General features: G+C 41.2%; 1 protein-coding gene across 1 annotated transcript in view; it reads left to right on the forward strand.

Moving 5' to 3' along the window:
• The window catches only part of FOXRED2 (FAD dependent oxidoreductase domain containing 2), a 232,279-nt gene that overhangs the window by 19,440 nt on the left and 196,544 nt on the right, over positions 1-16,295 (forward strand). The window contains exon 2 of the mRNA XM_083181808.1: positions 8,599-9,093. Within this exon, the coding sequence (XP_083037934.1) occupies positions 8,600-9,093 (494 nt within the window). The 5' untranslated portion in view covers position 8,599. The remainder of the gene's footprint in view (positions 1-8,598; positions 9,094-16,295) is intronic.

A 16,295-nucleotide genomic window follows, 5' to 3' on the forward strand; every position in this document is an offset into this window, starting at 1 on the left:
ATGAAAAATTACATTTTTTTACACAAAAATGCAGTTCTGGCTCAAAATTTTTCATTTTCACAAGGAATGAAGGAGACAAAGCACCCCAAAATCTGTGCCCCAATTTCTCCCGAGTACGGCAATGCCTCATGTGTGACCAAAAAGTGGCAGGACTCAGAAGGGAAGGAGTGATATTTGGATTTTGCAGCACAAATTCTGGTGGAATGTTGGTGGGTGCTATGTCGCATTAGCAAGACCCCCAAAGCACCAATACAGTGGAACCCCCCCACAAGTGACCCCATTTTGCAAACTACACCCCTCAGGGAATTCATCTAGGCGTATAGTGTACATTTCAAACCCCCAGGGGTTTCACCAATTTTGATACAACTGGGCAGTGAAAATGAAAAATTACATTTTTTTACACAAAAATGCAGTTCTGGCTCAAAATTGTTCATTTTCAGAAGGTATGAAGGAGAAAAAGCACCCTCAAAATCTGTGCCCCAATTTCTCCCGAGTACGGCAATGCCTCACATGTGACCAAAAAATACCAGTTGGGTGCATGGCAGGACTCAGAAGGGAAGGAGTGATTTTTGGATTTTGCGGCTCAGATTCTGGTGGAATGAATGGTGGGTGCTATGTGGCATTAGCAAGACCCCCGAAGCACGGTGAAATTATGAACCTAATAATCCATAGATGTGTGGTATATTTTAAAACACTCCTTTATACATAGGCCGGGTTTGTCGGGGCAAGTGTCACTCTGGATAATAGTTTGCTTTCTTATTCCCTTTTTATAGCAAACTTTGCACCTTTTTTGTGTCCTGCCCTTTTTTCCAGTGGAGGGGATTTCATCAGGAAAATGCTGCCCTGGTACAATACGGGGGCCAGTACTAGAAGTACTGGGGCCCTCTGCCTGCTGGTTCCCAAATATTAGGCCCTTTATGACTTCCTCTTGAAAGTGCATAAATGTCCCCCTCTGGCCGGTAGAACGGAATAGCACGTAAGCGTTATACAGTGCCATCTGGATGATATACACGGCCAGCTTCTTGTACCAGATTTTTGTTTTCCGCAGGGCACTGTACGGCTTCAGTACCTGATCTGAAAGATCCACTCCGCCCATGTACCTATTGTAATCCAGGATACAATTAGGTTTTGAGGTGTGGGTACTGGTACCTTGTACAGGGACGGAGGTGGTACTGTCTCCGTGAATTGTTGTCAGTATAAGGACATCCCTCTTGTCCTTATATTTGACCAACAACATATTTTCGGTGCATATTCCCCTGCTTTCACCCCTTCTCATTACTTGGGCAATGTGCGTTTTTGGGAGGCCTCTTTGGTTCTTGCGCACAGTACCGCAAGCTGCTGTACCTCTTGAACCAAGGGCCTTAAACAGGGGGATGCTAGTGTAAAAGTTATCCACATAGAGGTGATAACCTTTATCCAGGAAGGGGTGCACTAAATCCCAGACAATTTTTCCACTAACACCTACGAGGGAGGGGGGGCATTCTGGCGGTTCAATTCTTGAATCCTTCCCTTCATATACCCTAAACATGTGGGTGTACCCTGAGGTGCTTTTACACAGCTTATACATTTTTATGCCATACCTTGCCCTCTTACTGGGAAGGTACTGGCGGAATTTAACCCTTCCTTTAAAATGTATAAGGGACTTGTCAATACAAATACATTTTTCAGGGATGTACATCTCTGCAAATTTGGCACTGAAATGATCAATGACCGGCCTGACTTTGAATAGCCGGTCAAAGGTGGGATCATCTCTGGGTGGGTACTGTGCATTATCGTTGTAATGCAAAAATTTAAGGATCATCTCAAAACGAGCCCGAGTCATGGCCATACGGTAAAATGGGGTGCTGTACAGAACATCTGTACTCCAATATTGCCTAATTTCTGGCTTTTTTACTATGCCCATATGAAACACCAGACCCCAAAACGTCATCATCTCTACTGCATCTACAGGGGTCCACCTAGCAAATGATGACGTGGGGTTTTGAGCAATAAACTGCTGGGCATATAAATTAGTTTGGTCCACCATTAAATTTATAAAATCATCAGAGAAAAATAATTTGAAAAAGTCAATTTCTCTGAGACCTGTGGAATCAAATTGGATTCCTGGCATGGCCAAAAACTCAGGAACCTGGGGCTCAAAATTGTCTGGTGGTGGGGTCCATACGAGATCAATTATTGGGGGGGGGGTCTCAGCTGCTCTACGGGGGCGTCTTTGAGGGGGTCCCTCATCACTAGAGGAGGAAGAGGAGCTTAAGATGAATCCTTCAAATTCCCCGCTTGCCTCACTGGCTGTGTCAGAGTCAGAGGCAAGCATGGCATATGCCTCCTCCGCTGAATACATTCTTCTGGATGACTGGGATGACATTTGGGATGACATTTGGGATGCCATTTTTATTTTTGTGTTTCTGGTAGTGAAATGTTTCAACACGTGTATAGTGTAGGGGGGGTACAAACTTTATTTCAACCAGGGGGGTATGTAGTGTGTAGTGTGTATGTAGTGCAGAAAAAAAAAAATACTTTATACAGGAATTTGATCCCAATAAAAAAAAAAAAAAAAATTCATGGGGTTAAAAAAAAAAAAAAATTGAAGGGGTTAAAAAAAAAAAAAAAAAAGGTCCTGCGCCAAAAATTGAGCACAGATGTTGGTCAGTAACGTCCGTCACTGAACAGCGCTCAAAGGCAACAGGAATTTGATAAAAAAAAAAAAAAAAATAGATCAACCCTGTGCCGAAAAAGCTGATCAGTGATGTACGTCACTTAACAGCGCACAGTGACCACAGGACACCCACAAAATCACAGTGTGTGTAAAAAAAAAATTTAAAAAAGACCCCACAGCACCCTCAAAAAAAAAAAAAGGTGATCACTGATGCGACACTGATTACCAGTGAGGGGCAGCAGGTGCACAACCTTTGGTGCAACTGACAGTGCAACTGGCAGCAACTGACAGGTATATATAAAAAAAAAACCTCTGCACCCCCAAAAAGTTGCTGATCACCTCAGATATAGTGATCTCTATCACTCTCTGTCACTATCTCTCTCTATCTCTCTCTATCTCTCACTATCTATCACTCTATGACACTGCAGCAGCAGCACTGACAGTTATATATATATAAAAAATAACCCCTGCACCCCCAAAAAGTTGCTGGGGGTGCACAAAAGGGGGGCAGCAGACACAAAATATAGCACTCTCTATCACTCTCTGTCACTATCTCTCTCTATCTCTCTATCTCTCACTATCTATCACTCTATGACACTGCAGCAGCAGCACTGACAGGTATATATATTAAAAAAAAAACCTGCGCCCCCAAAAAGTTGCTGATCAGTTAATTTATACTGATCAGCACAAAAGGGGGGGCAGCAGTCAGTTATATAAAAAATATATAGCACAATCTGTCACTATCTCTCTATCTCTCTCTATCTCTCTCTATCTCTCTCTCTCTATCTCTCTCTATCTCTCTATCTATAACTCTATCACACTGCAGCAGCACAAAATATAGCACTCTCTGACACTATCTCTCTCTATCTCTCTATCTCTCTATCTCTCTCTATCTAACGCTATTACACTGCAGCAGCACAACACAGGAAGTCACAAGTAGTAACAGGATCCAGGAAGCATCCAGCACGCTACAAGCAGTGATCAGATAAGTATTTAGCAAGGATCAGGTCAGTATATCACGGCAGCTAGGTACGGTGACCGCACTGCACGCAATTCCAGACCGGAATGGCGTCTGCAGTGCAGTCACCGTTAGTTTAAATCCCCCTCCATGGCTGTGATTGGTTCGTCGGTCCGACGAACCAATCACGGCCTTTGGGGGCGGGGTGAGGTGGGGTGACACCAGTGTCACCCTTACACCCCGTGGTGATTGGTGCTGTACTTTACAGCACCAATCACCTCCGATCCCTGTGTCACCGGCGAACGTTATTCGCCGGTGACACAGAAAACGCTGTAATTGGCTGTTCACACTGAACAGCCAATCACAGCGATCGCCGACGGGGGGGGCGGCATCGCAGCCCCCCCTGGGCATGCAGGGACATGTCTGCTGTCAGGGACAGCAGACATGTTTAAACTGTCACCGCGTCTATAGACGCGGTGACAGTTTAAAGCCATGACGTACATTTACGCCATGTGTCGGGAAGTACTTCCCGACCATGACGTAAATGTACGTCAAATGTCGGGAAGGGGTTAAATTTTTTTTTTAAAATAGCATAAATAATACATACAATGTGATAGGGAAAAACATAAATGTTAATAAAGTGTTAGGGTGTGCTACCCTGGAGCAGACCAGCCATACCAACAAAGGGGGAATCACACTCCCAAACCCATCCCATGCACAATAACAAATTTATGGGCCTAATAGCCCAGTGTAAGGCCACATGATAATGTGAAAAATAATATTTGTTTAGGGTACTAACCTTACTAAGTCCTTTAATACCAATATTAAGTATTAAAGGACTTAATAAGGTTAGTACCCTAAACAAATATTACTTATTAATCAATCGGGGACCCTAGGTAAACCCTTGGATTTACATTTGTATTTATATCCACTTCTAGTAAACTATTTGAGTCTATAACCGGACCATCTACCACTACAATTGTACAAAACTGTTGATTAGAGACCTAAGAAGGTACAGTACCATCATATTCTATCTAATTATATGCATAAGAGTGGTGTTTTTCACACCAATTATCAACTTTGGGTGCAGAGTTTTTCTCGTTCCCCACTTATTCCTCTATGATATGACAAAATACGGTCTGTCAGAATATATTTATGTCAAAATGATTTACATCCTTTGTCTTCCTCTGTTCTCCTCTTTCTTTTTCCTCTGAATTTGATTCCGAATATTACGTACAATTTTATATACTTGTACTTGTCTTTCCTATGTTATGTTATGCTATGTTATGCTATTTAAAAAAAAATAATTTAAAATCATGTTCTACTTTTTGTAGATCTACTACAATACTATTTTCACCCCTGATGAAGTCTCATAAAGAGACGAAACGCGTTGGGTAACCATTGACTACTATTGTGATCCATAAACCAAGGAATACACCTGTATTAGAAAAACCTTCTATAAGATATTATGTGGTTTTTGTTTTAAATGTTTTAAATAAATGTTTTCTACTTTAAAATTTGTTTATGGTCCATCTGATATTGTAAAGGAAAGACAGGAAATATCCTGACTAATATACAGGGCGCTATATAACACTTTTGGTTTGGATATTGGCTTTTCGATCTCACTAGTAGGGGATCAAGTGTTCTCAAGCGACCGACACAGCATAGCGCAAATTCTGGAGATATTGTACTATATATATATATATATATATATATATATATATATATATATATATATATATATATATATATATATATACCGTATATATATATATATAGAAGTGGAGAAATAAGTGTCACTCCAGGGGTCTTGGTACAACGTTATTTTATATAGTTGAATACAAGTTACATGGTCAAAGTCGACGTTTCGATGCTCGCAAGCATCGTTATCAAGACTGCATGTAACAACTGAACAAACAGCAGAGCATAATACATAGTGTCCGCGCGGCGGCAGGACCCATATAAATAACATACATACCGGCCAAACGTGGACTGGACGGGCGCCGGGTGCAGAGCGCGACTCACCCCAAAGTTAGGTTGATGCGCACGCTGCTGACGTCACTCCACACAGCATAGTGACGCTGTGCGATGGAGCGCGTCCCCGGCAACCCGTCCAGAACCCCAAAAGCCGGCAACATGACAATACAGCTGAAAGTACAAAACGTTACATGAGGCTGAAAAATACACATGAACAGCAATAAGCAGCAGCAGCGCAGCAGTCTGGGAGACACATTAGAAGAGTACATAAGAATGAATGGAATAGGTAGACAACATGAACAATTTAAAATCATGTTCTACTTTTTGTAGATCTACTACAATACTATTTTCACCCCTGATGAAGTCTCATAAAGAGACGAAACGCGTTGGGTAACCATTGACTACTATTGTGATCCATAAACCAAGGAATACACCTGTATTAGAAAAACCTTCTATAAGATATTATGTGGTTTTTGTTTTAAATGTTTTAAATAAATGTTTTCTACTTTAAAATTTGTTTATGGTCCATCTGATATTGTAAAGGAAAGACAGGAAATATCCTGACTAATATACAGGGCGCTATATAACACTTTTGGTTTGGATATTGGCTTTTCGATCTCACTAGTAGGGGATCAAGTGTTCTCAAGCGACCGACACAGCATAGCGCAAATTCTGGAGATATTGTACATTATATATATATATATATATATATATATATATATATATATATATATATATATATATATATATATATATATATATATATATATATATATATATACACCGGTATATATATATATAGAAGTGGAGAAATAAGTGTCACTCCAGGGGTCTTGGTACAACGTTATTTTATATAGTTGAATACAAGTTACATGGTCAAAGTCGACGTTTCGATGCTCGCAAGCATCGTTATCAAGACTGCATGTAACAACTGAACAAACAGCAGAGCATAATACATAGTGTCCGCGCGGCGGCAGGACCCATATAAATAACATACATACCGGTCAAACGTGGACTGGACGGGCGCCGGGTGCAGAGCGCGACTCACCCCAAAGTTAGGTTGATGCGCACGCTGCTGACGTCACTCCACACAGCATAGTGACGCTGTGCGATGGAGCGCGTCCCCGGCAACCCGTCCAGAACCCCAAAAGCCGGCAACATGACAATACAGCTGAAAGTACAAAACGTTACATGAGGCTGAAAAATACACATGAACAGCAATAAGCAGCAGCAGCGCAGCAGTCTGGGAGACACATTAGAAGAGTACATAAGAATGAATGGAATAGGTAGACAACATGAACAATTTAAAATCATGTTCTACTTTTTGTAGATCTACTACAATACTATTTTCACCCCTGATGAAGTCTCATAAAGAGACGAAACGCGTTGGGTAACCATTGACTACTATTGTGATCCATAAACCAAGGAATACACCTGTATTAGAAAAACCTTCTATAAGATATTATGTGGTTTTTGTTTTAAATGTTTTAAATAAATGTTTTCTACTTTAAAATTTGTTTATGGTCCATCTGATATTGTAAAGGAAAGACAGGAAATATCCTGACTAATATACAGGGCGCTATATAACACTTTTGGTTTGGATATTGGCTTTTCGATCTCACTAGTAGGGGATCAAGTGTTATCAAGCGACCGACACAGCATAGCGCAAATTCTGGAGATATTGTACATTATATATATATATATATATATATATATATATATATATATATACCATTCCCCTCAAGTGGCCTATAAATAACTGTGTACTGTATGTTCAAAGGGGCAGCCTATCACACACGGTTTTCAGTTGGCATGGAAACTACAAAAATACAACAACAATGTTAAGATGGTTCCCAATAGTGTGGATCCTTATTCAATATAACCTTATAGGGTCATCAACAATAAAAAGTCCCAAAATCCTTTAGAATGTTTATTTTCATAAAAAGTCTTTATTTCATAAGAGTTGATAAAATTTCACTTATGACAGACCCTCTGTTATGATATGCTCAACACTTGTAAGAATAGATGGAATACTTTCACAGTAGCAAAGAACCCAACGCGTTTCGTCAATATAAGAGTTCATCAAGGGTTGTTCTATCCAGTATCATAGGACTTCAGGATGCATTCTTCTGACAATCATTAAAATAATAATAAAAAAAAAAATACATAAATGACTATAAACAATAATGAACAGAGATGAGGAATGAATTCAAAACATATATGCATTTTAAAATGTCATAATCATGGTTCATTACAAAGATAAGACAATGACATTTGTTGACATACCATATTGATCATGTTGGGAGGTATGTGAATAAATAGATCTATCTATCTATCTATCTATCTATATATGTACTTTGTCTATCTGTATATACGGTATGGGAGAGAAAGTATATGGGATATGAGAACGTGCTATTAATATCCTTCCATAATTTTGTTACGTATTATGTAGTTCCCTATGTTGTATATTATATCATGATAAATTAAGTAAACTGAACATTTCTGTAAATAATCATTAACTTGGAGTGTTTTCAATGTTTACTTGCTGGACAAGCTATTTTCTCTTAATGAAAGTAATTCTTCATTAGGAGAATTAATCCATGGGCAGCACAGAAGGTGTAATGATAGCATTACTGACTCACAGCACTGAGGTCATTGGATCAATAGCCCATGTGCATTGTTTGTATATTCTTCCTGTGCTTGCATTGGTTTACTCCTGGTGCTCCAGTTTCCTCCCACAATCCAAAATTATACTGGTAGGTTAATTGTCTCCCAACAAAAAAAAGAACCAAAATAACTGTAGAATGTGCGGTTGTACATGTACATTTGGTAGGAAATATCCATTTGGGCAGGGACTGATGTAGATATTCACATTTTTTCTGTAAAGTGCTATGGAATATGTGTGTGCTATATAAAGAATGGATTATAACCGTGATGATGTTATGCATTGAAATCCTTGCAATTAGTGAGTGAATGTCACAGTTTCACGATTTCTTTTCTTGTGCAGGATGCAATTACAGCTGATTGGTTTAGTTTTAAGCTTTACATCTCTGCTCTCACACCGGATCAAACATGATTACTGTGTGCTTGGTGCTGGTCCTGGAGGTCTCCAGATTGCAAAGTTTCTTGAAGACTCTATGAGGAATTACATTGTATTTGAACGGAACCAGAGCCCTGGTAGCTTCTTTCTTCATTTCCCACGACATCGTAAGTTAATTAGCATAAACAAACAGTTTACAGGGCACAGGAACAAGGAATTCAATCTTCGTCATGACTGGAACTCACTGCTGAGTCATAATGAGCGCCTGAATTTTAAACATTACTCTCATGAATTCTTCCCACATGCAGATGACATGCATAGGTATTTGAAAGATTTTAGCAGTGGCATCAATGTGCTTTATGGAACAGACATTAAATGTGTCACAATTAAATCCAGCCCAAATGCATGGCATGGTCATTACTTTCTCTTGGTGGATCAGCAAGGACATGAATACCAATGCAAGTAAGTAGAAATCACAAAACCCTATAATTTAAAAAAATTGATATTCAAATTATGCTTACTATTTATTACCAATTTAATCTCACATTTTTCATTAGGCGGTGCTAAAATATGCAAGTAGAATCTACTCTGCTCATCTTCTCATTGCACAGTGGCTTCACCACTCTCTTTAAGTACATCCAGTTATTACCACCAGGTGTCAAAGTGGTAAACTTTTTGGGGCATTTCAATAGTGACACAAGGCACTTAGCCTGGGGGCTATTCAGATAATTTCTGAAATGGTCACTATTTTGCATAAGAATACACAGGGTTTAGCAGTGTTAAGCAGCTTCTACCTTTCTAATTTCCAAGCATGTTGCAGTTGCGACTCGAGACAGCCCAACTAAAACATATTTCTGCTCCTATCTCAGTAGAGCATAAATATGTGATCAATGCTGCACTGGGACTAGCTGAGGGCATTAATTGAATAACTCTTGGTCTCAAAATTCCTTTGAACATTTGCTTCTGTAATTTGCATGGTAGGTAAAACAAAATTGTGGTATAGCTGCTTTAGTGGCAGTCACAATGTGACCTACCACTGAGAGTAAGAATTATTAGTACAATTGAAGAAAAAGAAAAAGTACTCTTTATTTGGGGGGGGGGGGGGGGGGCACAACTTTTTGATTTAATTTTAAAACCTAACTTTTAATAAATTGAAGTAAAAAAAAAAAAAAAAAAAAAAAAAAATATATATATATATATATATATATATATATATATATTTATTACCGGCACTCTCTTGCAAAGATAGATATCAGCTGCACCCAGTGCCCTCCTTATCTCGCTGGCTAGCGAGGAAATGTTGAACCTTGTAGTGGGCAGCACTCACAGGCGACTTTCAATCAATCAATGAATGACACAACACTGTTGTCAAGTTTTAACGTTTCAAAGCTCTATTTGGATTTTTCGTCAGGATAACAGTTTACAGACATAAGGCTTACCTTTATACAATGCATCACCCAGTGCTCAAACGCCACAGACCTGCCAGACGCAGAGTATATGACGTCACATGTCAGTGACAAAACCTCCACCAATCACAGAACAGAATTTGCAAAAACTACAGGTACGGAAGCCTGTAGGGGACATAAATAGAAAAGCGTTCAAAATACAGTGTATTAAAACCAGACACAAATCAGATAGTTCAAAGAGCCACAAAAGGTTTATCTATACATAATGCTTATACTGAGAGACATATTGCATTGCAACAAATAAAGTTCAACATAACACTGTAACAAAATAATATGGCTCAAAGACACATCAATATAGCCATGTTCAGTAGCAACGAGCTTGAAGGAAGCACTGAAGCCCCAATTGCTCATTCAAACCTTTTGGAGCTAGAGTGTCAAGTTGGTATATCCACTTGGACTCCAACTGTAACAATTTCCGACCCCTATCTCCTCCTCTAAAATTCTCCGGAACCTGATCAATGATACGGTATTTAAGTGTTGCTAAACTGTGCGACATCCGTAAAAAATGTTTGGCCACAGTTTGATCGGCCAATCTATTCTTGATGGCCAATCTGATGGAGCTTTTGTGTTGTGCAATACGCTCCTTAAACATTCTCTCAGTTTTCCTTATGTAGTATTTACTACAGGGACAAACTATCATGTAAATAACGAATTTTGATGTACAGCTTAGTCAATTTCTTGCCGGTTTGAGGATGGGAGAAGCTATTACCCATAATGAGTGATCTACAAGTGACACACTTAGTGTGTGTGTGTGTGTGTGTGTGTGTGTGTATATATATATATATATATATATATATATATATATATATATATATATATATATATATATATATAGGATCTCAGTCAGTCCGGCACTCAGCCTTTAGTTGAGCAGCCACCTGGGTGCCCTCCGGGAGGTAGTTGTAGGATGCTATAGCAAGCAAGCAGCGGCACTCATCAGGGTTTGAAAAAGTCAAAAAGTGGTTTTTAATGCTCCAACGTTTCGGGGCTCCAAACTGCCCCTTTGTCAAGGTTGTACACCTTGACAAAGGGGCAGTTTGGAGCCCCGAAACGTTGGAGCATTAAAAACCACTTTTTGACTTTTTCAAACCCTGATGAGTGCCGCTGCTTGCTTGCTATAGCATCCTATATATATATATATATATATATATATATATATATATATATATATATATATATATATATATATATATATATATATATATATCATGGTTTCTCTTCCTAAAGGAAATGGAAACGGCACGTCACTGCAGCAGAAGTGAAAAAGTCTTAATTAGAGCCTCAACGGGTCGTTTCGGGGCATCAGCCCCTTTTGTCATGAGGCAAACAAGACAGTTACAGGCAGCAAGATGACACAGCATCATAAACATCATTACCTTTTTAAATGCTCTAAACAGGCACCAAATCGGTCCGTTCACATGGTTCTCAGCACAGCTGCGGCCAGTCAGGCACCAGCTGATGACGCAAGCAGCTCCCATCTGCAGCGTCATCACCATGGTAACCCGCCTCGCATCCTGTACAGCTCATGACAGCACGGCTCCCACCCGCAGTGTCATGGCAACAGGACGCCGCTCAGCTGATTGCCACACACACTGAGGCATGTTGTGTGAGTAATCGGCTGTCCGTTTCATACAAGCGGATTGACCTCAGCAGCTCTCATCTGCTTAGTCAAGTCCCCTGTCAATCAGCTGACTGTCCATACCCAAAAATTGCCTGTACGGTAAATACATTTGAATACATTTAAAGTAACACTGATACAAAATCGATTTAAATGTAAAGAGAATAGAGTGTAATTCATTAACATGCACAGTACATTACCTAAAGCAAAAATCAATCAAAAAATACATAAAAATATAGACATCCATATGCCCATAGAACCCCAATGAGTGGTTAGGTCACACAGTCTGTCTGGTACGCCTGTGTCACTCCAAGTGGCTCACACCCACCCGGTTAGACAGTGGCTTTCCCAAGACCCAAAGGTGGCCATCCCTTCCATTTTGGTGCCACGGGCAGTGAGTGGCTATATATATTAAACCCAGGTGAATTACAGAAAAGTAGAAACCCAAAATGGTAAAATAACTGTCCAAAGGATGCAGGTCAATATTCTCCGGTCTGCAACCTAAGATGACAGAGAATTAAAAACAGATACATAGTCAAAGACTAGAAACATATACACTGTCGAAATTGGTGGATCATCAAGTTCGAAGTACACCAATCTACATGAAGGTGCTCCATACAATGCGCTCATTCAAGCCATATGGAGCCACCGTATTTAGTCGATGGATCCAAGTGGCTTCTAATTTCAGTAATCTCTTAATTCTGTCTCCTCCCCTATTGGATATGGGGACTTGATCAATAATTTGATACCTAAATGAGGCCAGAGTGTGTTGACATTCCTTGAAATTAATGGCCACCGGTTGGTCGGCCCTTTTACCGGCCAGTGCCGCTTTAATGGCCGACCGGTGCATGGCCATTCTTTCTTTGAATTTGCGTGATGTCATGCCTATGAAAAATAAGCCACAGGGGCACACAATCCTGTATACCACAAATTGAGACTCACAGGATAGAACATATCTGATATGGTATATCTTGGATGAATGAGGATCTTTAAATTCGCTTCCTGGGATGAGATAATTGCACGTCGTGCAACGAGGGCACTTGTAGCATCCCGTTTTTTTTAAACGATGTATTGATTTGTTCATCCATACCATATCCAGTAATATCCGTGTGGACTAGTATATCACGAAGATTACGCCCCCTGGTGTAACAAGTTAAGGGGCGGACATGTTTGAACACTGGTAAATTTACATCAGTGGCAACTATCGGCCACAGTGCCTTACTGGCAATGGGCACCACAGAGCTTGATGTGTCAAATTTAGTAATGAAGGGAAATACAGAGGCAGGGGACTTCTCCGCGGGAGTTAGTAGATCAGTTCTATGTAGTCGCAGAGCTTTATTTTTAGCTGTGATCAATTGTTTGTATGAATAACCTCTGTTACGAAATTTATCGATGATAAAGTTCTTCCTGCATTTTGGAAGGGTCACTACATATCCGCACCGCTCGCACCATCTGCGAATATGGGAGACCCCTATGCAATGCAGGGGGGTGGTGGCTGCTAGCATGCAGCAGGGTATTGCGGTCTGTGCTTTTCCTAAACAATTCTGTGTTGACCACCCTGTTGTTAAGTTTGACTGATATATCCAGGAAATCAATATCTGATTGGCTGGATTTAAAGGTGAACTTTATGGGCGTTTCCGCCTCATTAATTTCACCCATGATGTCTTCAAATAATTGTACTCCACCATTCCAAAACATAAATAAATCATCGATATATCTACAGAACGTCCGGATGTGCTGGCTATATCTATGTCCAAAGAAAAATTCACGCTCAAATTTGAACATGAACACATTGGCATAAGCCGGAGCTACCGCCGCGCCCATAGCACACCCGGACGTCTATAGATATATCCGTCCATCAAATAAAAAGTAATTCTTTGTGAGCACCAGCTCCAGCAATTTCAGGTACAAATTGATATTAAAATCAAACCCCTCCAAATCCAACAAAAACTCTTGCATGGCGAGTAGACCCTGCTGATGGGGGATGGACATGTACAAACTGCAGACGTCCATCACACACATCAGGGTATGATCGCAGATATCATCCGCACTAGTTAAACGATTTAAAAAATTGGTGGTATCTTTTAGGAATGATTGCTGGGATGATAAATGAGGCTGGACCAACATGTCCAGGAGCTGAGAGATGGGTTGGTATAGACTCCCCCTGGCAGAAATAATCGGTCTGCCAGGGGGGTCCACCTGATTTTTGTGCAGCTTAGGCAGGGAATAAAGGGATTCACTACCTTCAACGCTGCTGCACATTTAGCATCCAAAATCCCTTCTAAAACGGCCCCATCAATAATAGCAAACAATTCACGCTGAAAAATGTTAGTAGGGTCACAGGTTAATTTTTTGTACACTTTACCATCACCAAGCTGTTTGTGTAACTCTCTACGGTAATCAGAAACATTTTGAACCACTATACGGCCCCCCTTGTCGGCGGGGCGGATAGTTATAGACTTGTCCTTGCTGAGTGACTTCAACGCCCTCTGCTCAGCCCTAGACAAATTGCAATGTACAGGGTGCTCAGCAATGTTGAACCGGGTCATAGAGTTATTCAGCAAACGAACATAAGTCTTAATAGAAGCATTACTGCTTGGCTCCAGATAAATGCACCTGTGATGCTATTGTCAGGGGGGTATACAGATCCCTGGAAATGTTCTCTCAGCCGCAGATTTCTACCCAGTCTATGGATGTTACACTGCCACTCGAAGCTATCATGGGGATTGGTGGGGATAAATGATAATCCCTTACCTAGAACTTTTTCTTCAATAGTTGATAGTGGACGATCAGACAGATTAAAAACTAGGTCGTCTTTGAACCTCTGGCTCTTGAAGATCCTCTGGTTTTGTCCACTGCGGCGGGTTCTTTTGTCCCGCGACCAGCTTTTCTGCAAGTGGTTACCCCTAAAGGGGGGCGACCTGTGGACGGATCATCTGATTCAGGCCAGCCAAAATCACTGTCGCTGTATGTGGAGTGTCGGTGCTGTTCAGGTCTTCCTCTGCGATTGCGCCAATTGCTATTGTTGCGTTGTTTGAAGGTGCATCTGGAAGAACCATTCCAGAGACCCAGCGATACACAGTGTTGTCCTCGTAGTCTTGTTGGACCGTGTGTAGCTTGTTTTTTTTAAATTTTAACAATTCCGCCTTGTAGCTTTCACATTGGGATTCAAGTTTCTGCCACAATTTCTCATGCTCTTTCCCTTTAAGCACGGATTCATGTATATTTGTAAAGGCCTCCAATTTATCACAGGTAGATTTAAGTTCCCGCTCTGCTTGCTCTATCACTAGGAGCATTAAATCTAGCCCACACTTATTGAGCACAGCTATCCACCGTCTTCAAAATTCGGGGCTAGATTGGCCTATTGTTGGTACATTGTGGCAAGGAAACCCACGGGGAATTAATTTGTCCCGGAAATAGTCAGAAAGTGACTGTCCATGCAACAAAAAGTCAATTTATCTTTCGTCCATTCCGGTGACACAGCTCCACAATGGAATGTAGTAGGGTCCGCCAGGAGCCAGGCACCTATGCTTCAATTCTTTGGGAGCAGGCTCCTCCCTCTGCATCCCATCATGCTTCAGTTTCGTTTTAGGTGCCCACAGGAGTGGGTGCAATGCTGAGTGGCTGCGTTGCAGCCACACTTTTTTCTTTGTTTTTTTAGTAGTTAGACTAGGTTTTTATTGTTTTCTTAACATTAGACTTAGTAGCAGGTTTTGCCAGCGTGTGACTTCTGCCTGAAGTCAGTACACGCTGAGAGCGCAGCAGAACACTGACAGAAGCGCGTCTTGTCAGTGTTCTGTGTGCAGAGAAGGGCATTCATCGGAGGAATGCACACTCTGTACAGCGCTTAACTCCGCTCAGACGGAGGCTTGTCCTGGGCTCCGGGGGACCCCATCCAGCGCCTTGCCTAGAAGGGGATCTTGAAGACGGTTCTCTCAGCGATGGCGGCCGCCATCTTTAAGAGTTTGGAAACCGAAATCCCCTAGGGGAGTTGAGGTTTCTTACAGGACGCCCAGTGTTTCTGGGCAACTCCAAGTATTCCCTAGAGGGGGAGTTACTGGAGAGGAGAGGCATAGTGGGAGCGCCTGTGTGTGTGCGGTTTGGCGCCAAAAGACATCAGCTACCCGCACTGGAGGTGAGACTTGGTCTCTTCCACGATTTACTGGCGCAATTTCTGTGCTTGCTGCGGAGCTGAAAGACAGAGATCCTGCTCAGAAGTCTCTCCTGACAAATGCTTCCCCCGCTGATCGCTGACAACAGAACACACAGATAAGTACACTGGTGCATTACTCTGTGACTTTGCCTGAACGTTTAGCAGTGTTGTTTTATTCTGATATTAACATGGTGGACGAGTGCCATTCTGTTGCTGAGGAGGGAGCAAATGAGATGTTTTACCATTGCAAGAGATGTAATGTAAATTTATCATGTGAACAGTTGGACCAGGGGGAATTGTGCCCTTCCTGTGAAGCTGTGCCCTGTGGGTCATGGACCCAGAGTCCTGAAGGAGCTGAGCCAGCGTGGGCTGTGGCTTTGGGACGGTCTGTTAAGGCTTTAACAGAGGCTTTGAATAGGCAAATGGG

This window comes from Crinia signifera, chromosome 4 (genome assembly GCF_055691185.1).
Source record: "Crinia signifera chromosome 4, ASM5569118v1, whole genome shotgun sequence".
Lineage (NCBI taxonomy): Eukaryota > Metazoa > Chordata > Amphibia > Anura > Myobatrachidae > Crinia > Crinia signifera.